Source organism: Oryx dammah, unplaced genomic scaffold, assembly GCF_014754425.2.
Source record: "Oryx dammah isolate SB20612 unplaced genomic scaffold, SCBI_Odam_1.1 HiC_scaffold_5, whole genome shotgun sequence".
Lineage (NCBI taxonomy): Eukaryota > Metazoa > Chordata > Mammalia > Artiodactyla > Bovidae > Oryx > Oryx dammah.
The window spans coordinates 88,926,406-88,948,330 of NW_024070189.1; the positions used below are offsets into that span (position 1 = coordinate 88,926,406).

At 58.1% G+C, this 21,925-nt stretch overlaps 1 protein-coding gene across 1 annotated transcript in view; it reads left to right on the forward strand.

Moving 5' to 3' along the window:
• Positions 1 to 15,332, forward strand: part of GNA11 (G protein subunit alpha 11) — a 15,708-nt gene extending 376 nt beyond the window's left edge. Inside the window, exons 2-7 of the mRNA XM_040241906.1 lie at positions 8,966 to 9,150; positions 11,286 to 11,440; positions 11,996 to 12,124; positions 13,820 to 13,949; positions 14,031 to 14,184; positions 14,918 to 15,332. Of these exons, the coding sequence (XP_040097840.1) occupies positions 8,966 to 9,150; positions 11,286 to 11,440; positions 11,996 to 12,124; positions 13,820 to 13,949; positions 14,031 to 14,184; positions 14,918 to 15,108 (944 nt within the window). The 3' untranslated portion in view covers positions 15,109 to 15,332. The remainder of the gene's footprint in view (positions 1 to 8,965; positions 9,151 to 11,285; positions 11,441 to 11,995; positions 12,125 to 13,819; positions 13,950 to 14,030; positions 14,185 to 14,917) is intronic.
• Positions 15,333 to 21,925: the final 6,593 nt, after the last annotated feature.

The following is a 21,925-nucleotide window of genomic DNA, read 5'->3' on the forward strand; positions in this document are numbered from 1 at the left end:
AGTCCTCTGCAGGGCCCGGGTCTGGGGTCAGCGCCTACCCACCTGTGCAGTCCTCTGCAGGGCCCGGGTCTAGGGTCAGCCCCTACCTACCTGTGCTGTCCGCTGCGATCCCGGATCTGGGGTCAGCGCCTACTCACCTGTGCTGTCTGTTATGGGCCGGGTCTGGGGTCAGCGCCTACCCACCTGTGCTTTCTGCTGCTGGTCCGGGCCTGGCGTCAGCGCCTACCCACCTGTGCAGGGCCCGAGTCTGGGGTCAGACCCTACTTACCTGTGCTGTCCGTCTCTGGGCCACCCCATCCCTTCCACATGTGTCTAGTTGAGCCCCTGACATCAGAGGGGCCTGCTTCTGCCTCTCCTGTCTACATCAACGCCCTGGACCCTCAGGGTGTGCCTGTGCCAGTGCTGCCCATGGTAGGTCCCAGTCCCTGCAAGGCCAGCCCCTGCCTCAACTACCCAGCTGGGGTCCCTTGGGCCCTTTGGGATCAGTTTTGTCCTGGCTGTCCACCCCCGATCCCTGCAGGGACAGCTTCTGCTTCCAGGCCTGGCCCCCAGAACTATCGAGGGTCTGCCCCTTCTCATGAGACCAGCCCCCTCCCTGCACTGGGCTGGCCCCGGTCTCTACCCCGCCAGGTGTGCCCCCTTGCTGACCCTAGCATCTGTTTGGGACCAGACCTTTGGGCTGTAATCCATCAGACGCACCCTTGCTTCCTGGGATCCCTTCTCGTCTCTTCCCACCAGGTGGAGCCCTGTTCCCTGCACACAGGGCCTGTCCTCCTCCACAAACACACACATCACCATCCCCCCCGCCCCCCACTTGCCCTCAGGTGGGTCCCCACCTCCCTTCCCTCTGCCAGGAAGACCTGTGTCCCTTCCTTTCCCAGTGGAGTATAGCCCGAAGGGGAAAAGACAACCTTTCCTCTCTTCTTGGGGCTGGGGTGGGTGGAGCCCCTGAAGGAACCTGGGCAGCTTTTCAGAACTGGATGACTCCTTGACCCCTCTCCTTAGTCCTAGTGAGAGCCTTGGTCCTCCTCCCCGTCCTGAGGGAGACCCCTCTTCCAGTCTCCGTCTCCCCATGGCACACCTGTTGCAGGGACCTGGTCGGTCTGGTGGTTGACACAGTGTTGTCACCCCAAATAAGGGCTGTTGGAGGACTTACCTCTGCAATCAAAAGTAAGAAGTGGCACCTGCGAGGACAGCGTGGTGCAGGCTGGCTTTTGCCAGTAGAGTAGACCTTATTCAGAGGTGTGTTTGGAAGTTACAGCACGTTACCATTACCAGGCCGAGGACCTTACTTGGGGGCTCCGTGAGTTTCCGCCTGCCCTGTGTGCACCCAGGCTCTGAAGTGACCTGGGGTTCCAGGATGTGGGTTGGTGGCCTATACTCCTTGCACCCTCGCTGGGCCTGGGCCGAGGAGCCTTGAAGCGGATCAGAGTGTGTCCAGGGTCAGGACGGGGTGTCTGCACCCGCCCGGGAAGCTGTTAAGTCCTAGGCACGGGGGCAGATAGGAAGATGAGTGCCTGCAGGTCCAAGGTGAAGGTTAATGACCCCAGGAGGGCGGCTGTAAATGTGGGGCAGAAGTCCAGGGAACGTGCTGCGAGGGGTGGGGTGGGGGGTGGTGATGCTGAACAGCAGCCCCGCCCACTCGACACCAGAAGCACCCCAGGTCCTGACAACCACAGAGGTCCCTGGACGTTGACCCCGTGTCGCCTGAGCGCAGGGTCACCCCCGTTTGTGTTATTGGAATCAGCTCTGCGCTGTGTCAGTACACAGAGTACAGTGTGTGTGACAGAGCCGGTAGTGATCGGTGTAGGTTGTTTCGTCATGTGTCGGGATGCTTAAAAAGTGACTGTTCTTGTTTGTATGATCCAAAGCCACATATGTGCTTGCACTCAACACTCAGTATGTCTGCAAATGTGGGTGATGATTCGGTTTGGTTGGTCTTGTTACTCCTGGCCGTGTCCTTGTGGACAGTTTGTCTGTGGTGGGGACCAGGTGACCCCCAGGTGTCGGGGGGAACTGCAGAGGGTAGACTGAGGTCCCTGTGGCTCAGCGTCGCTCTCCTGCTTTGCAAGAGAGACCCGAGGCCCAGGTAGAAGCTCCTGGCGGGGGTCCCAGGCAGGCTGGCCGGCTTTCACTTCCTGGGACCCCTCTTGGGGCAAATGAGGAGACCCATGGAGGAGACCCCTTAGGCCAGGTTTCTGCTCCTCAGAGCAGGTTTCCCTAGAGAGCTGAGGCCTGCTGCGGGAAGCGCCGCTCTGGGAGCTGAGCAACAGAGCGGCTTGGGGATTTCTAAATAAAGCAGGGCGGTCAGTTCCACAGGCTTCCTGTCCGGCCCGCGGCGGTGGAAAGGCCCGGAATCCGGCCTGGGGTGTGGTGGCCCCAGCGGGAAGGGTGTGCCTGCCCCGCTTTGAGGCACGAGTGGAACGTGGCCGTGGCTGTTGGTGGTGGCCTTGTGTGTCCTCCATGGACCCCGAGAGCTGGAAGCCTCTGGGGCCTCTGGGCCACTCCTTGCAGCCACCCCTCGCAACCCACCCCAGAGTGTGTCTTAGGGGCTTAAGAGCTAGGTAGGCGCCGTCCCTGGAGGCACAGAAGCCTGGACCCGCTTTCAGGACGCCTTTCGGTGCCCTGTGTGCTGCGTGGGAGGACGGGACTCTCCCTTCCCAGGGGCCCCAAGCTGTCTCCAGGCTTGTCCCTGGGCCCCGACTCCTGCACACATATGCGTCCCAGCCTCCAGGAGCCTCGGTGGAGCTGCTGAGAGCCCCGAGGAAGTGCTCCGTTCGGATGTTTAACCACAGGAGGTTTCACTTTCTGATTTTTGTGGTGGAGCCCTGCTCCCTGCTGCTCCCCGTGGTCACTGCTGCTCCGGAGCTGGGGGCTGGGCATTTGGAAGTGGCTGCAGTAGGGACCCCTGGCAGGAGGGAGGGGAGCCCACTTATCCCTCCTCTGCCCCACTCGGTCTTGGGGGCAAAGTCCAGCCCTAGGTGGGCGGGTCTGTTCTGGGCTGAGCCTGGACGCATGTGCGGAGCCCAGGGCAGTGGCATCTTTGGTCCCCGCAGGGCTCCTCTCCTATCAGGACAGGGAGCCATCGGCCTGTTGGCCTGGTGTCCGTGGTGGGACACCATGGTGTCCAGGGCGTCTCCTTGGGTTTTGGAGGTGCCCACGTGCAGGGGTATTGTTTTGGTGGAACTCCAGCTTCTCAGCACTGGGACCCCGGCCTCAGGCTTGCCGGCTGTAGGAATTTGTGCCCCCATGCCCCAGCCCCTTGTCTCCCAGGTGGCCGCTGTCTCTCCTCTGCAGGGCACCTGGCCAGTTGCTGCCAAGGTGTCCCCATTGTTCCCCTCACGACGTGCCCCCTCTAGGAGCTGCTACCCCTCAGCCAGCACAGAGCCCTGCAGGCCTCTGAGACATTTGCTGGGTGACTCTGCTCAATTGAACACAGTTCCTCCAGGCAGGTGGAATGGGGATGCCTGGGTGCCCCGGCTTGGGCGTTCTCACATCTCTCCTGCATGTGAGGCTTCCTGCTCAGAGGGCCCATTGCCCTCTGCCCCAGGGCATGGACAGACAGTGACTCAGGACAGCTCACAGTTCCTACCTGCCTGAGGCCTCCTGCGAGCGGGTGTGGAGGGCCTCCTGCGACACCCGTCTGTTGGGGGCTAAGGCTGTGATGCCTGCGAGGTGCTTGGTGCACAGTGGTGCTGAGCCAGTGCTAGGCGCTGTCTTCTCCTTACCTGACGCTTTGCCCAAGTGCCCCTGGGAGGGGGTTTGGTCCCCGGTGCCTCCTGAGCCTCGGTTTCTCTTCTGTGAAAGGCTGTGTCCCACTGACTGCAGGGCTATGGGGGGTTCAGGTGGAGCGATATGTCGGATGGGAAGCACCCTCTGCGCCCATTTCCATCCACAGTGTTGCACTGGCCGGTGTCCCGCTGCTGCTGTGCAGGCCTTGCTACCCCTCAGGGAGGTCTCTGGAGCTTGGCCCTCAGAGCCAGGCCCTGTTCTGATCCCAGCCCCCACCATGGAGGTTTGCTCGTGGACCTTGATCAGGCCCAGAGCTGGAAGGTCAGAGCCCTCACAAGGCCTGAGGAGGGGGAAGTTTGAATGGGAGGTGGGTCGCCCCGTCGCTCCTGAGCCGCAGTGGGTATGCGGGGTGGGGGAACTCACAGCCGTTCTCCTGACTCCTGAGAGTCAGACTTCAGAGAGGGCTGTACTGGGCCCCAGCCTGTGGGGACGAGTAGGGCTGGCCTGGAGGGCTCTGGTGTCCTGCATCTGGAGCCACCTGGGCAGGACAGGGCCCTGCCGGCTTGGCAGCCACTGTGTGGAGGTCAGATAAAGGGGTGAGTCCCAAGGCCCATCCCATGTCCTCCCTCTGGCCCTTGTCTGCCTCAAAACCACAGCTGTGGTGTCTTCAAGGCCCTGCGACTGTCCTCCTGGTGCTCCTGCATTCTCTCTCTTCCCTGGGTGGCCGACACACGGACCACGGGGAGACAGACTGACATGAAGCCGGAAGCTCTGAGCCTGTTGAGGTCTGACAGTTACCAGCTGTGTGACCTCAGTGAAGCTTCGTGACCTCTCTATGCCTGGGAGGTGGGGTGATAGACCTACCAGTGAATGAATGAATGAATGAATAGGCCAGTGGGGACAAGGGGAGCATGCAGGTGCTGTCCTTGACTACATATATGAGGAGTCTGCGCTTTTTTGTCCTGGCATGAAGTTGGAGTCCTTCTTTGATCTTAGACCTGTTGACACAGGATTTCTGGCTGTGTCTTCAGGAGCCCAGATATCCGGCAGTGTTCTCGCCAGGGCTCCTGGGCTTCCTGGCTTCACTGCCCATGTCCAGGGGTTAGGGACGGCCAGGCGGCAGCCCTGAACCCCAGCTTCTGACGCTGATGTTCTCTTGCTGGATAGTGGCCACCTGCTGCACACAAGAGGCCCCAGCGATGAGGTCAGCCCAGCGCCTCCTTTCTGCCCTCCAAGCCCTGGCCCTGCCCCCAGCTTTCCCATCTCAGAGTGGCGGCTGCGGGCTCAGACCCACTTCCTCCTAATCCGAGGTCTTAGATCTCGGCCGACCTGGCAGGCAGGCTGTGGCTTTCTCCCTCCCTCGTAGGACAGGCTGCTCTTCTTCCTCTTCTCCAGGCAGTCTTGACTGGGCGGCTGATGATGCCGCTGAGCGCCCAGAGGGCGTCCTGCAGGCTCTGGGCCCGCTGCGTCAGGCTGACCCTGCCAGGCCCCACAGCCAGGACCTCCCTCGCCTGGGCTGACCTGTTCTTGGGGTAGCCACTGGGGATGCAGAGGGCTCGGGGTGGGGGCTCGGGGGTGGGGTGTGTGTGACAGAGCCGAGACCGCGGGTGGAGCCAAGTTCTTTTGGTTCATTCAGAGAAAATTTGTGTGGTGCCTTCTGTGGGCCAGGCCTGGGCTGGGGCGTGGGGTGCGGGGCTGCAGGCAGACCCCCGCCTTCAGGGAGCCGGCTTCAGCTGGTGGGATGTTGGGGGTGCTGGAGTGCTTCTTGGAAAACATGAATTGGGGTTTCTGTGCAGAGATTTGGGGCAGTGTTTGGGTGGGGGAGGGCCCGATGGGTGGTCGAGTCCTCATGTAACGTTGGGCCTGTCCTGTTGGCGGGGGCCAGGGATGCACAGATGCAAGCCTGGGGTCTGAGCATGGCCAGGAGGGGAGGGTTGTGGCCGTGGGTGCCCTGTGTGTCCCCTGTGCAGGTGTAGGGCTGGAACAAGGCCAGCACAGGTTCTCCACCGTCTTGCTTGTGAGGCCTTGCTCTTCCCCCTGCAGACAGCCGTTGAAGGGTCTTTAGCTGAAGGGCACAAGTGACCAGATCTTCTGGAGAGACTGACAAAGAGCTGGGGTGAGCTGGAGCTGCCTGGGACACCTGGGCATCAGCCCCAGCAGACGGGTCCAGCTGTGAGGGCCAGGCGGGCCTTGTACCCAGAGACTTCTCTGCGCAGATAGACGTTGGGTTGGGTGCACTGGGGCCTGGCTGTTGGTAGCACGTGGGCTGAGTTGGCCCAGGAGACGGGCGTCTGGAGGGGACGCCCAGACCCTTTCCTCCCTCCCTCTCCCGGGCACAGTTGTGGCCAAGCTCAGGCCTGTGGGCTCCCGCCCGTCACGCTGCTGCCTTGCTGCGGAGGCTCCCGCAGGGGCTGGCCCCGAGCACGGCTGACACAACCCTTAACTGGTGGGGCTGTCCCTGGGGGCCTCTGTGGCGACCAGCTCCCCCCGCCCCCTTGCTTTTCTCTGTTCTTCCTGGCAAAGTGACGCTGCCACGTCCCACTCTGGTCCCGCGGTGTCCCTTTTGCTGTGTTCTACCTGGTTTAATTGAGATGCGCCCTGAACTGTGTTGGACTCGGCACAGGCACTGTGACGTGATTGCCAGTCAAGGCCATCTCGCCCTGTCACCTCACCAGTGCCTTTTGCTCCTGGCCTGGATCACGGCTCTGTCTTCACAGCGGCTTCTCTGTGCTAGCAGGGTTTGGGCCATGTGCCCTATCCAGGACCCCTGTGTCTCCAGGGTTGATCGTGTTTCCAGCTTCCTTGGGGTCCATCTTCCGTTTTTCGGTTGGGGCGTGTCCCACTGGCAGTGTCTGTGTCAGGCCCTTGGCCATCCCTGTTGTCCTCGGTTGCTCTCTGGCCTGCATTCAGGGCTCCTGAGTGGTCACTCCCTGCCCATGGTCCCTGGCTGTGGGTGCAGGCCATGTGCTGGTGTGTGTGAGCCTTGGTGCTTGGCACTGCCTTTGGGGGGCACTATGGGGCTGCTCACCCCTCTGGTGCCGGTTCTGAAGATGCTGGCTATGTCTGCCTCAGAGGCAGTGCTCTCTGGTCTCCTGGCACCCTCGCACTCACGTGGCTCACTTGTCTGTCCTGCAGTTGAGGGGCCTCAACACAAGAGGCCGCCCTCTCCACCTTGGCTGACCTGCGGCCTGCAGGGGCTTGGGCTTGAGTGGCCACCGTCTGGTGTTTCCAGTGAGAAACCCGTCCAGACGACCAGCAGGGCATGTATCTTTTTACAGTAGAATTTTATCAAAACCAGTGATTCTTACCCTGGCGATCCTGCCCCCAGAGGACCTTGGGCTCTGTTGGGGAACATCCATGGTTGTTTCATTGAGGATAGGGGCATCAAGAGGGTGGGGGCAAGGAGACTGCTCCACAGCCCATAGAACCTGTGATGAGCTCGATGGCAGTGGTGTTGGGAGGACCCTGGTCCAGAGGAGACCGCACTGGACTTGGTACTCCTGTGTGCCACCACCTCCTGCCCACCCCCACCCTACCCCGTGCAATGATGGTTCGTGGATCTCTTGGGAAGGTGTGGGGTCATCCTCTCCTGCTCCAGAACTGGGGGGCCTTTGTGGGAGTGGGCAACTGGCCCTGGTTGGTGTTGTGCAGAGATAGGAAGGCGAAGGGTGGCATAGGGGTAGTCACCACTTGGAGACAGAACCAGACAAGGACCAAGGGCCTTGATGGATATCCTAGAAGGGGCGGCTGCATGAGGCTCCCGCTTTGTCCATCTTGAGTCTCGGGTCTCCCCAGGGGGCCTCCTGCAGTCAGTTATTCAGACGCAGGTGGAGGGCCTCCTGCTGCAGGACAACGTGGTCACTGTGGGGCACTCAGAACCTGTCTCTTCTCCAGGAACCCCCCTGAGGAAGGAGGCGGGCAGCAGATACCTGAGAGAGACCCCCGCAGGCATGGTGATAGGTTCCAGCGCAGGGGGGCTCCTGCCCCCTGCCCATGGCACAGGTGGCTGTGAGCCCCACAGTGTGTGGAGAGCATGCAGCCCAGGCCCCCGAGTCGGGGTGAGGGGCACAGGCCACTCAGGGTGAGGAGGATGAGCCTGGGCAGGTGGGCTGGGGTGAGTCTGGGGGATTCTGAGTCCCCAGAAGGGGGCCCTGGGCCTTCGGTCCATGGGTGAGTGGGACCTGCATTCGTCATCCAGTAGGGATTGAGGCAGTGCGTCCTTAGGGTTTAGCGTTCTCTCTTGCTGTGCAGTAAAATCCCCCTGGAACTTAGTAGCCAGAAACCACAGGCAGGTTCTGAGGAGAGGGTTCCAGCATGGCCCCTCACACAGCTCCTGTCTATGTGGGTCCCTGCGGAGCTACCCCCCAGCCCCTGAGAGAGCCCCAGAGAGACCAGGGAGCCCAGTGCCCTCTGGGACTGTCTCGCAGTGCCAGGCTGTCCTTGGTCTGGTTCTGTGGGTTGGAAAGGGGGATCAGGCTCTGGCTCTGCGAGGGAGGTGTCACAGAGATTCCTGGACACATTGAAATGTAAAATTGCTGTGGCTATACTTGGGGGTGAATGAAAGTGGGGAGATGGGTTTGCCGCTTAGAGGCGACAGGGCAGTGAGGGGCTGAAGCAGGAGAGACCTGGGGAGCGCTGGCGCCCGTGGGGCCAGGTGGGGCTGGCGCCGGCACGCTGTGCACTGAGTAAGGAAAGGGAGGACGAAGAGGCCCCCGGGGTCCCTCTCAGGGGGGTTGCAGCTGACTCTGATCCCCAGCTCTCAGGAGGTAGAGCCTCTGCGCGCCCCTCCCTGAGGTGCACAAGATGCCAAACTCATGCCCCGAAGGAAAGCTGTTCTGGTTGGAAGTCATGGAAGAGGAGCAGCTAGGGATTGGTGGGACGCTGCCATACAGGGGTGCTTGGGACCTGGGAGTGAACCTGCAGCCACCCGCAGTTAAGCAGGTGGCGTCTGGGAGAGGCCCTTCACTGTTGCAGCCTGGGGCTCCTTGGCTGCGGCCGGAGTTAATTCACACCCCCGTTGCTGCAGGTGCAGCTGCCGCTCCCCTCCTGTCCCTGCCCCCATCATCGTCCTGACCTCCTAAGAGGCTCGGTTCCCTGGCTCCCCGTGTAGATGTGGGTGTGCAGGGGAGGGCGCCTGACTCTAGGGGCAGCAGCGGCCCGGGCCAGGCGTGTCCCCGCCTTGCCCCCACATGGGTGGGGCTCCAGGGCCGGGGCCTCACTGGGCCGTTTGCAGGCACGGGCGAGAGCGGGAAGAGCACCTTCATCAAGCAGATGCGCATCATCCACGGGGCGGGCTACTCGGAGGAGGACAAGCGGGGCTTCACCAAGCTGGTGTACCAGAACATCTTCACCGCCATGCAGGCCATGATCCGCGCCATGGAGACCCTGAAGATCCTCTACAAGTACGAGCAGAACAAGGTGAGGCCCGGTGCTGCTGTGCATCCTGCAGCCGGTCACAGCCTGTCCAGCAGGCCTTCCGCGCGCGGAATCGGACCTTTGGGACCCTAGAGAGTGGCACTTCCTCTTACTTTCTTTTGTAACAGCTTTATTGAGAACATTTACATATGAAGTCATCCACTTAAAGTGTGCATTTTACTCATTTTTAACATATTCATGGCATTGTGCAACCATTATCTCTAGTTCCAGAACACTCTTATCGTACCAGAGAGAAACCATGTCCCCATCAGCAGTCACCCCTCCGCGCCAACCCCGGCCCCAGCCCCTGACAACCAGGAACCCACCTCCGTGTCTGTGTGGATCGGCCTGTTCTGGACATTTCCCATCAGTGGAATCACACTCTGTGTGTTGTGTGTCTGCTTTTCTCACTGAGAGTCATGTTCTCAGGATCCGTCCACGTGGTAGCGAGTGCCACGGCTTCTCTTTGTGGCTGAGTCATGCTCTGTATGTGGATGGACCACAGCTGTTTATTCATCATCCGTCGAGGGACACGAGGTTGTCTCTACTTTCTGGCTCTTGGGGACATGCCACTGGGACATTCGTGTGCAAGTTTCTGTTGTGTGCGCATCCTCGTTCTCCTGGGTGTGTCCCCAGCAGTGGAGTGTGGAGTCCAGGGTCCCTGTTAGTCTGCCCTCTGGAGCAGCTGCCCCTCTGCTGACCGAGCGGTGTTCTCCTAGTTGGGCATCACAGTGGTCTCTTGCTGGCCGCCTCCCTTGGCTTTCCTTTTGTGGATCTGTTTTCAGGGACTCCTCATTCAACCCCAGGAGTTGCCCAGGCTGACAGTGGCACCAGACTCCACATATGTCCCATAGGGTTTACATACATTAATCCCTTCACTTTGAGGCTTCAGACAGCCAGTTCACTGGATGTTGGCATCTTCCTGCCTTGACGCCCGCTGTTGTCAGGGTCCCTAGAAGCCCAGTGATGGGTTGGGGGCCTGGCCGGCCTGGCTGTGGGGCCAAGTGTGGGGGCCTGCTGGAGCCTCTCACCCTCTGATTTCTAAGATCACTTCCACTCGAGGCCCCTCCAGGTCCACCTTTGGTCATGAAGTCCAGCAGAGTCTGGAACAGGGATCAGCGGATAGAGGCCTGTCTCTAAATGGCAGCTTTCTTGGCACAGGCTCTGCCTGCTCACTTACCTGTCATCCATGGCAGGGACAGTGTGGCTGCAGGAACAGACCTCTGGTCCCTGATCTCCGTGCATCCACAGTCAGGCAGGTTTTCTGGGGCTAGAGTTGCTTCTCAAGGCTTAGGCTGAGAAGTGGGAGGGGCTGAAGGACATGGCTGTAGGGGAAACTGGAGGCTGGGCGCCACGACTGGGAGGGCAAGGGTTTGGGTTCCAGAGCCCAGGCTGGGCCCCCTCGCTCCCTGTCTGTGGTCCACCCCACCGTGGCTCCTCCCCAGTCAGTCAGCTGAGTGTGACTGGACCACCCTGAGCACAGGGCTGAAGGGGAAGGGGGGTCTCCTGAGAGCCTTCTGCCCCATGTTGTGTGTGTGTGCACACCAGTGTGTACATGTGTGTATGGTGCACACATGTGTGGTTCTCTGGGCAGCAGTTCTTGAGGAGCGGGTCTCCAAGCCCTGTACTCCAGGGTCTGTGTGGAGGCTCCATCCTGGAGGTGTGAGTCATCGGGCCTCTTTGATGAACCAAGCCTCCACTCCTTGGTAGGTGGCTCTGGCCCCCAGCCCTGTCCCAGCTGCACACAGAGTACAGAGACTCTGAGGGTTTCCAGAGCCGTATGCCCAGAAACGGGGCAGATTCTTCCCAGGTCAGAGCAGCTCTCTGCCTTGGTTTCCTCTCCTGTGACCTGGGAACGTGGGAGCTCTGCGGTGTTTGTTCCGCTCTGCGGTGTTTGTTCCTCCATCCTGTTCAGAGCCTACTGTCCCCTCCTTGGGGGCACCTGGGCACTGAGGCATGTGGCATTCTTGCTTCTGGGAGCCACTTTCGTCCTGAGTTTTCGTCCTGAGTTTTGCTGGCCCTGGGGAACGGTCACTGCCTGTCACTGTGCTCTGATTTGTGTTCACGGGAAATGGAAGTCGATGGTTCTGAGTTGGTCACTGGCACTGTGTCCCCCTTGCCTACCCCTCTCCCTGCAGGCCAACGCACTCCTAATCCGGGAGGTGGATGTGGAAAAGGTGACGACCTTCGAGCACCGGTACGTGAGCGCCATCAAGACCCTATGGAACGACCCCGGCATCCAGGAGTGCTATGACCGCCGGCGCGAGTACCAGCTCTCAGACTCCGCCAAGTAGTGAGTGGGGCCGGGGTGTGCTGAAGGCTGGGAAAGGGGATGTGGGGGTGTGGATGGGGTGGGGAGTGTGAGTACCAGCTCTTGGACCTCACCAAGTAGTGAGTGGGGCTAGGGCAGTGCCTGGGGACAGCGGAGGGGAGTGGACAAGATGTTGGGTGACGCTGTCTGCACGCTGCTCTTCAGCTGAGAGAGACGCGGATGATTCGCCCAGGGAGGCGGGCATCTGTGGGGCCTTCTGTTGTCTCTGCCCCTTTTCTGTGTAGCTAAAACTGTTCCAAAGGAGTAGGCCTGGTTTTGAAAAGCTACCCCTCCAGCCCACAGTCTCTCTTGGAACCCCTGCTCCATCCCCAGCCCTGATAGCTGGCTCCCAGAGGCGACGGGGGCTCTATCCCATGCCTTCCCTGCGGCCTCATTTCATCCCTGTCCATTCTGTCCCAAGTACTTGGGCTGCTTCGGCCCCTCCCAGCCACTCAGGGGCCCAGGGCAGTCGAGGGAGACCACGGGTGGAGGGAGGCCCCTCCAGCCTGCCTGAGCCCACCCCCCACTGTGTTGCAGCTACCTGACGGACGTGGACCGCATTGCCACCTCAGGCTACCTGCCCACCCAGCAGGACGTGCTGCGGGTGCGCGTGCCCACCACGGGCATCATCGAGTACCCCTTTGACCTGGAGAACATCATCTTCAGGTGCCCGGGCCCCGGGGGGGCCACCAGCGAGGGGTTGTCATCTGCGGCTGTCCCCAGGTTTCCCAGGGAGCCAGGGCCTCGTGGCGTTCAGGGGCTGAATGGAGGTGGCCTGGGGAGTATGGCTTCAGACGGAGGAGGAAGCGGGTGCCTGCAGGTGGGTGGGGGGCTCTGGAGTCCGGGCCAGAGCAGGGGTGCTCTGGGCAGTGGAATGACCTGAAGGCCCCTCAGCAACCCTGTCCTGCAGGCCGTGTGGCCAGAGTGGACTCAGAGCCGTCCCCAAGGACAGGCCCTGCCACTCCATGAGATCATAGCTTGTCCAGAGCTGCCAAGCGTGTCTCTTGGGACAGCCATAACAGATGACCACAGATGGGCAAACTTAAACCATAGAAATGCGTCCTCTCCCAGCTCTGCAGACCAGCTGTCTGGGGTCAAGGTGGCAGCAGGGTTGGGACCCCTGAGGGTGTGGGAGTCATCTGTCCCATGCCTCCTGGCTCTGGTGGTGCTGGCTGCCTGCAGCATTCCCTGGCTCATAGCCACATTGCTCTGTCTCCCTGTCGTTATCATGTGGCTCCTTCCCATGTCTGTGCCCACATTTCCCTCTTACGGTGACACCACCAGTCCCTGGGTTCAGGGCCCTGCTCTGGGGTGACTGTGTCCTAACTGGTGATGCCTGCAGGGGACCCCACTCCCAGATGAGGCTGTACAACTGTAACCAGGGCCCAGGCTCCGGGGGCAGGGGGCAGGGGGCGAGGGGAGTCTGCTGTGGCTGCGAGCCCTCCCTCCCTGCCACCACTTCACAGGGTCCCCTCTGCTGGGCGAGCCCACCTCAGGTCGGGGCCCAGAGACAACGCTGCTGGCAGATGCTGCCCTGCACCTGGAAGTGCCAGCCAACTCTGTCAGGTTAACCTTGAGGTGCCCTCTGGCTGGAGACCCAACTCTGCCCCCTGGGACCCTACTGCTCAGGCGAAGTCTCCTGGGACAGGGAGAGAACCTTGGGTCCCCCTGCCTGCCCCCTTCACCCTTTTTCACCATCAGAGCCCCTGATGGCCCTCAGAAGTTGTAGGCATCACCCCACCCATGCCTGACGGTACATTTTCTGGTGAGAGTTAAGCATTTTGGTCTGTTTCAGATTCTTGATAGAGTCTGGGATGGCAGAGCCCCACAGGGCACAGATGGGGCCTGTGGCAAGCCTCCTCCCAAACCCCACATCCCGGGTATTCATCACATCACTTCATTTTGGCCCCCACCCTGCACCTGCTGTGGCCTTTGTCTAGAGCTGCCCCTTGGCCCTTCCCCACCTTCTCAGGCCGCTGTCCTCACTGTCCGCTTTAAAAGTAGTGTTTCCTCGTCATAGAAAACTTAGGAAACTCACAAGTAGGAAGAGAGACCTGTCACCGGTCACAGCATGTCCCTGTCCCTTCGCCCCACCCCAACCCTTGCCTTCTACCCGCCAGTATCAGCATCAGTGTCCCTGAGCCTCTGCAGAGAAGCAGCAGGCTAGCTCTTGCTGTGGCTGGGAATTCCAGTGTTTGATGGTCTCTGCTGCCTGTGACAGATGACTGAGGGACGGGCTCCGATGCCATCAGGGGGTCCTTGTGGCTCTGGCCAATGCAGCCGTCCTGGGGGAGACAGGGTTTGCTGCGGGGGCAGTGTCTTCTGCAACCCAGTATTGAGCCTGTGTGCCCCGCTGTGCAGGATGGTGGATGTGGGGGGCCAGAGGTCCGAGCGGAGGAAGTGGATTCACTGCTTTGAGAACGTGACGTCCATCATGTTCCTTGTGGCCCTTAGTGAGTACGACCAAGTGCTGGTGGAGTCAGACAACGAGGTGAGGCCCGCACTGAACCTGGGGATGTGGGCCACAGGCCCTTCTGGGGGGCCTGATGCCAGCCTACCACCCTCCCCGCAGAACCGCATGGAGGAGAGCAAGGCGCTGTTCAGGACCATTGTCACCTACCCCTGGTTCCAGAACTCATCTGTCATCCTCTTCCTCAACAAGAAGGACCTGCTGGAGGACAAGATCCTCCACTCCCACCTGGTGGACTACTTCCCGGAGTTCGACGGTGAGGCGCCCCGCCAGCCATCCCTTACCCTCTCTGGGCCTCGGTGTCCTGGTCTGTGGTGCAGGGCGGTGCTTCTAGACGCCGTAGGGAGGCCACAGCAGTTAGTGTGGCTAAGCTTCGCGAGTGCCTCCTGGGACCCTGGAGGGTGGGAGACCTTGGTGTCCCCCAGGCGAGTGTCTGTGGGAGGGGGTGCCCTGCGGTCACTGCTCGCTGGTGTGTCCCCTGCCTCCCCAGGCTTGGGCACTGGGAGGTGGGGGGCCCTGGAGATGCAGGTGGACCCAGGACCATCCCCACCTCCCACCTGGAGATCCCTGGAGGTCTGGGGAGTGGCCAGAGCTCCACCACTCCCACCCTGGCTGGTGGCGGGGAAGGAAGGAGCATCACAGATGTTCCAGGACATGTCCCCCAAGATGCTGCCTATGGAGCCAGGAGGCTGGGTGGGGCCAGAAGTGTGGGCTCCGGGCTGGGGTGGGCGGTGGGTGAGCACAGGAGGCTCTGGGGTGTGGGGGCCAGGGATGTAGTTGGAGGTGCGTTATTGACACGCGCCCTAGCGTGGGGTGTGCTGTGGGCCGAATCCACAGAGGTGAGGCAGGAGTGAGGGAGGTGGGGAGAGGAGGCGGGTGGAGATGAGTGAGGGGTTAGGTGAGGGGGGGCCGACCCCAGGCCAGGACAGGGACCTTTTCCCAGAGCCTCCCCCACCCCGGCTCACCCCGCCCTGCCCCGCCCCTACCAGGCCCCCAGCGGGACGCGCAGGCCGCCCGGGAGTTCATCCTGAAGATGTTCGTGGACCTGAACCCCGACAGCGACAAGATCATCTACTCGCACTTCACCTGCGCCACCGACACGGAGAACATCCGTTTCGTCTTCGCCGCTGTCAAGGACACCATCCTGCAGCTCAACCTGAAGGAGTACAACCTGGTGTGACCGGGACTCCCGCCAGCCGCCTGCCGGTCGCCAGCCGCCCCACGAGTCGGGGTTTCATATTTTTAAACAAATGGTTTTTATTTCACAGTTATCAGGGGACGTACACCTCTCTTCCTACACACCTCGTGCACCTTCTCGTCTTTGTCAGTGGCAGAGGCCGCCTTTTTCTGGCCTTGACTTGTGGCTTGCTTTTTTCTAAAAAAAAAAAAAAAAAGGAAAAAAAAGAGAACCCACAGCAGACAGGCAGAGAGGAGACCCGGCACCAGCAGCGGCGCCGGGTCGCAGGACATGGCCGGTTTCCCCTTGATCTCGGAGCCGCGGAGACGCAGTGGCTGGGCTTCTCTTTCCTCCCGTGTTAAGTTATTGACACCCTCACCACAGTCGCCCTGTTTCTGCGCCGGACTCCAAGAAGTGGGGGTGGGTGGCGCCCCCCGCTGCCCGCCCTGGGAAGTGCCTAACCATTTTTTTTTTCTTTTTTTTTTTGAGGAAACAAAACTGCAGCCCAGGGCCTCTGGCAGTCCTGCCTTTGGTGGGAGCCCGGGGGTGGAAGCCCAGGTGCGTCGGGTTCTGTGGTCAGGGTTGGGGGGAGGGGGGCTTCCAGCCCCTGTGCTCCCCCTGGGAGGGCTCCTGGGCTCCAGAGCCAACCCCAACACCGAGGGGGCCACAGGGACCCAGAGTCGCTCTTTATTTTGTTGTATTTTGTGGCCATTTCGGAAACAGTCGGGGTGCGGTGGGGACTTTTTCAGAATCTTCTCAGGTCTGTCCCCGGGAGGCAGAGAGAGAGGGAGGGTCGCCTGGCAGGTCGATGGCTGTCAGGGTGTTGCCCACTGTCCTGCACCTTGCCCAGAACCAAGACCTTGGGCTCGTGGCAGCCGGAGGTGGGCCCTTGGCCTGCTCACAGCCACGGCCATGGCCAGGCACAGAGGCACCTCCCAGAGGGTCTGAGGGTGGGTTTCTGGGGGAAGGCATGGACCAAAGACTGCGATGGTTAGTTTTGTGTGCTTGGCTTTTTGCACCAGGGTGCAGAGAGTGGCCTACTGGTGGGGCTTGCACCTGCCCAGCGCACCTGGGCCCTAAAACTGAGCACTCGGGCGGCCCTGGATCCCTGCAGAGGAATGCTGGGAGAAGGCAAACCAGCTCCGCCTAGCCAGGTCCTGGCCCCACCCCCACTGTGGCAGCCCACCCCACCCCTGCACTCCTGATAGGCGGGGTCTGGGGTGGGGTGGGGGGCACACTTCCTGGCCTGTTCTCTCCTGGTGTCATCACCGGAAGGGCCCTCTTTTGTGCCATGTGTCCACGTGTGGGGTTTGTACCCTAGCCCTGATGTGTACTGGGGGGGACAGATGGTGCCGCTGGCGGTGGGCTCCCATGGTCCCACATCACACAGGGAACTGGATCGGGCTCTTGAGGGGAAGGCAGGGTGGGCGACGTGCACCCAGAGTATTAACTTCCTGAGAGGTCAGTGTGCCAATATCCCAGGGCAGGCCTGGCCCCGCAGTGCCAAACCTCCCCGTCCGGCCCACTGGGACCCCGCCAACTTGGCCCCACCTCCGCGCCGGGAGAATGGGGTGGCAGGTTTTAGGCCCTTCTCGCCCCCAGTATGAACTTCACCTCTGCGGTGCATCCCTGAGTGCCAGCCCCTACCCCTGTGTCACATCACCCAGCAGAACTGCCCTCCGAGTGCCAACGCCCCAGCGGCGTGAGGAGCCCTGCGGCCGGCGGGGGCAACCTCGCCTGCTTGTATATTAAACAATACTGATTTCAGACAATTTAAACCTTAATCTATTTAAAAAAGAATATTATATAAAGATGCTGTTTTTAAACCTTTTGTCATTTGAGATGCATGTATCTTCCGTGCGGGCTGAGGGGCGGGTGGTCAGCTCAGTGCCGGCCTCCTGGGGCTGCTGGAGCCGCCCATGTCCAGGCAGCGCGTCCGCATTGGGGCCCACACCCCTTAATCGAGAGAGAGCTGGTGGAAATTGACTTTTCATACCTTTCTCCTGAAATGAATTCTGTTTTAAATTGGAATAAATTTTGTTCCTAAACACGTGGCCCCCCTCTGGCGTATTTCCTGTTGGTGGCTGAGGAGGGGTGCGCAGCAGAGGAGCCCTGAGGCCCCCAGGGTGTCACCGGATTCCCATGCAGCTGGGAGGGGTCTTGTCACCTTCAGGTTGGGGTCTCAGCTCGGGAACCACAGCCTGGCTGCCTGAGGTGTGCCTCCTTCCCTGGGCCCAGCTGGCCATTCACTGTCATGGATGCTCTTGGAAATATGTGCCCCTCCCCTAACCCAGTTGTGTAAACCAAGATGTTGGGCCAGTAATCTCCTTCCCATCTCTCAATCTTTTTTGGTTTAAAAATTAAAAAAATACATATATTGTGGTAAATATACATATAACTTTCCATCTTTACAGTTTTTAAAATCAGATTTTATTTGTGTTCCAATGGGTCATTAGCAATAGGTCTCGTTATGCGATCAGGTTGTGCATGCATGCCTAGTGTGTTTGACTCTGCAACCCTATGGACCGTAGCTCACCAGGCTCCTCTGTCCATGGGATTTTCCAGGCAAGAACACTGGAGTGGGGTGCCATTTCCTCCTCTAGGGGACCTTCCCGACCCAGGGATCAAACCCGCATCTCCTGCATTGGCAGGGAGATTCTTTACTACCAAGCTACCTGGGAAGCCCCTCTTCACCATTTTTAAATGTACAGTTCAGTGACATTAATTTCATTCGCAATGTTGTTCAACCAGCAGCACTAACGGTCTCCAAAACCTTTTCATCACTTCAAGCAGAAACTCCGTCCCTGTTAAGCAGTAACTCCCCACCTCTTCCCCAGCCCCCAGCCCCCACCACCATATTTTCTATGGAGTCTTATCTGTAGGGATCTCCCCTGAGTGGAATCAGAGTTTGTCTTTCTGTGTGTAGCTTCTCTCACTGCATTTCATGTCCTCCAGTTTCATCCATGGTGTAGCAGGTGTCAGAACCTTCCTTTTTAAGGCTGAATCATTCCAGTGGTGTGGTTGGGCCACACTGTGTTTATCCATTATCTGCCTGTCAGTGGATGCTAGGCATGTTCCGCCTCTGACTGCCGTGAATCATGCCTCTGAGAACACCAATGTGCAGGTGCCTCTTCGAGATGGCTTTCCATCTTACTGGGTGTAAAGAGAAGTGGAACTGCTGGGTCACACCGTGATGCGACAGTCAACCATTTGCGGAACCACCAGACTGTTTGCACAGCAGCTACCTTATTTTCATGTTCCCACCAGCCGTTCACCCGATTCCCACTTCTCCACATCATCATCCAGTTTCATTTACTCACTCATCAGTGGAATGGAAATGCCTTGAAGACCTGTGTGTGCCAGGCACTGTCCTAGGCACTGCGTATACAGGGAGGAGAACAGCGTTTATCACCATGACTCAATCTGTGAACAAACAGCCAGGAAAAGAGGCATGCGGAGCAACAGTGGCCATTTCAGACAGGGTGTTCAGCAAAGGCCTTTCTGAGAAGGTGGCATGTGAATAATATGTTGGAAGATGTGAAGGGATCTGTGCTGGTGCTTAGCTGCTCAGTGTGTCCAACTCTTTGCGAGTCCATGGACTGTAACCCGCCAGTCTCCTCTGTCCATGGGACTTCTCCAGGCAAGAATACTGGAGTGGGATGCATGTTCTTCTCCAGGGGAACTTCCTGACCTAGGAATCGAATCGGGGTCTCCTGAATTGCAGGCGGATTTTTACCAGCGGAGCTACCTGGGAAGTCCCAGTGAAGGACTTTCCAGGCAAAGAGCACAGCCCAGTACAAAGGCCCTGGGGCAGGACTGTGCCTGGCTGCTGGAAGAACAGCGAGGAGGCCTGCTTGCAGCAGAGTAAGGAGGGAAAGAGAAGGAGGAAGGGAAGGCAGGGAGGGCACGGGCAGGTCGTGCAGGGGCTCGTGGGCCAAGGGAGGAACTGGGCTCTTACCCCAAGAGAGGTGGGACCCTGGAGGGCTGCGGGCAGAGGAGGGGCAGGGCCTGACTCAGCGCTCAGGTCGCTATTGCACGGAGGAGAGACTGAGGGGATGAGGGCGGAACCCGGAACTTGGATGGAGGGGACCTCTCTAGACCAGGCAGGACGTGATGGAGGCAGAGGAAAGGAGAGGGATTTAGGAGGTGGGGGCGGGGAGGGGGCCCACAGACGCTGCTGGAGCACCTGGCTGTCATGCCTTCCTCCGCCGGCAGGTGCCGCTCGCCGGCTTTCCGCGCCCAGCAGCCCGCCACCTGCGGGCTCCAACGCGCACCTGCCGGGAATGTCCTCTCCGCATCCCCGTTCCAACAGGGAAACTGAGCAGCTGGGCCCTTGCCCTGACGGCAGGCGGTGCCCCCGGGCCCGGGCACTAGCCACGACCCGGTGCAAAGTGAAAACGCAGGGTCCTTTCAAAACCAGGAGGCTTTCAAGACGGAAAACCTTTGGACAACCCACCTACGCAGGTGGCCAGGGAGGGGTTCCCGGTGCTTTTTTCTTTTGGCTGCGGTGAATTCCTCTGCGGTGAACTTGGGTAAGAAGGACCTGGTGCAGACCCTGCTTTGGGTACATCGCAGAAGTGGAATCAAATCTGTGATTCATCAGCTAATAAAGAGAGAAGGTGGGCCTTTGTAGCCCAGGCTTGGGATAACCCTGGTCGGGGGATGGTGGGGTGTGTGTGACCAACGCAATGGCCAGGGAGGGACCCCGCTGTGGTCTCCCATCATCTGAGGAGCGCCAGGTACTTTGAAGCTATGTAAACATCCTCATTAAACAGAAAGGACTTATTTTTAAGATTTTTTAAAATAAAGAATCCTTATAGAATTTGTTACAATATTGCTTCTGTTTTCTGGTTTTTGGCCAGGAGGCATGTTGGAGCTTAGCTCCCCCGCCAAGGATCAAACCTGCACTCTCTCCACGGGAACGCAAAATCTTGACCACTGGATTTCTAGAGAAGGACATTTTTAATATTGAACGAACAGCACTTGAAGGGAGTGGCTCGTTTCTAAAGAAAGGAGAGACTATGCATTTATAGCATTCAGTTCAGTTCAGTTCAGTCACTCAGTCAGGTCCAACTCTTTGTGACCCCCCTCATTACAGCCCCAAATGCCCCAAATGCTCGTCGACACTAGAATAGATGACTAGCCCAGCATGGTGATGACAGTTAATAATGCTCTATTGGGACTCCCCTGGGGGTCCAGTGGTTAAGACTCTGAGCTCCCAAAGCAGGGAGCATGTGTTCGATCCCTAGCCTGGGAACTAGATCCCACGTGCCACACGGCAGGGTGGACAAAAACCCACACAAAACTGTAGTACTTTGAAAGTGTCTGAGAGAGTCGGTCTTAAAGGTTCTCATCACAAGAAAAATAACCACTCCATGTGCCAATGGATGCTAAGTACAGTTACTGTGGTGACCATTTCACAATATATACAAATGCAGAATAATTATGTTGTACAGCTGAAGCGCATATGTTATATATCAATTATAGCTCACTTTAAAATATATATATAGAAAATGCTGACTAAAAGGATATATACATGGATGATGGGATGTTCACTCAACGGTATAGTCTATAGAAGTGAGAATTAATGAATTTCAACCACAGGTAATCATATGATTTATGACACAAACAAAATGGTGAATGAGAGATAATTTGCAGAATGTTCAAAGATGACAGAAAAAGAACACAATTTTTAGAGTCACTTAATACGATTGTAAATAAAGAAAGCAAAGAAGTATAGAGGGACATTACAAAAGGGAATCACAAGACAATCAGCTCAGCAAGAGGACATAGTAATCCTAAATGTGTCTGCATGAAATAGATGAAGCAAAATATGATATGGCTGAAAGGAAAAGCAGAGAAAGTCGCAATTACACTTCAAAACTTCTACAGTCATCTCTTGGTGATCGGCAAAATAAGCAAGACAGGATATTAGCAAGAATAGAGATCTAAACAATACCGTCAACCAGACAGACACAAAAAATATGGTGAAATGATTTGGGGCAAAGATACAAGGGCAGTTCAACAGAGAAAGGACTGTCTTTTCAGCAAATGGTGCTGGAAAAACAGGATATCCTATGCAGAAACAAACAAAACAAATAAACAAAAAAAAACCCCTCTACCTAAACAAAAAGGAACACAAGATGGATCATAGGTCTAAATGTGAAATGTAAAACAATAAAACTCTTAGAAGAAAACAGAGAACTTCTTGGGACTCCCCTGGTGGTCCACTGGCTAAGACTGCGCTCCCAATGCAGGGTGCCCAGGTTCAAGCCCTAGTCAGGGAATTTGATTCCACATGCTACAACTAAGAGTTCACATACCACAACTAAAAACAGATTCAGTGTGTGCAACTAAGGCCCACCACAGCCGAATACATACATAAATAAATAATAGGGGTCCCAAGTTTCGGACACAACTGAGTGACTGAACACACACACACGAGAGAACTTCTTTGTGGCCTTGGGTCTGGCAAAGGGTTCTTCATGACAACAGTGAAAGCATGACCTATGAAGGGGGGAAAAGCTGATAAATTGAGCATCATCAAAATGAAGCCCCAAGGACACAGCTAAGCGAATGAAAAGCCAAACCGCAAGCTGAAAAAAAAATTTCAAACCCCAGACCCCATAAAATGACTTGTATCCAGAATATATAAAGAATTCTCAAGACATAATAATAGGAAAACAAGCCCACTAAAAGAAATGGCAAAATATTTGAACAGATGCTTCACCAAAAAAGATTCATGGATGGCACATAAATACATGCAAAGATGTTCAACATTGTTAGCTGATCGGGGAGACAGATTAAAATCCACAATGAG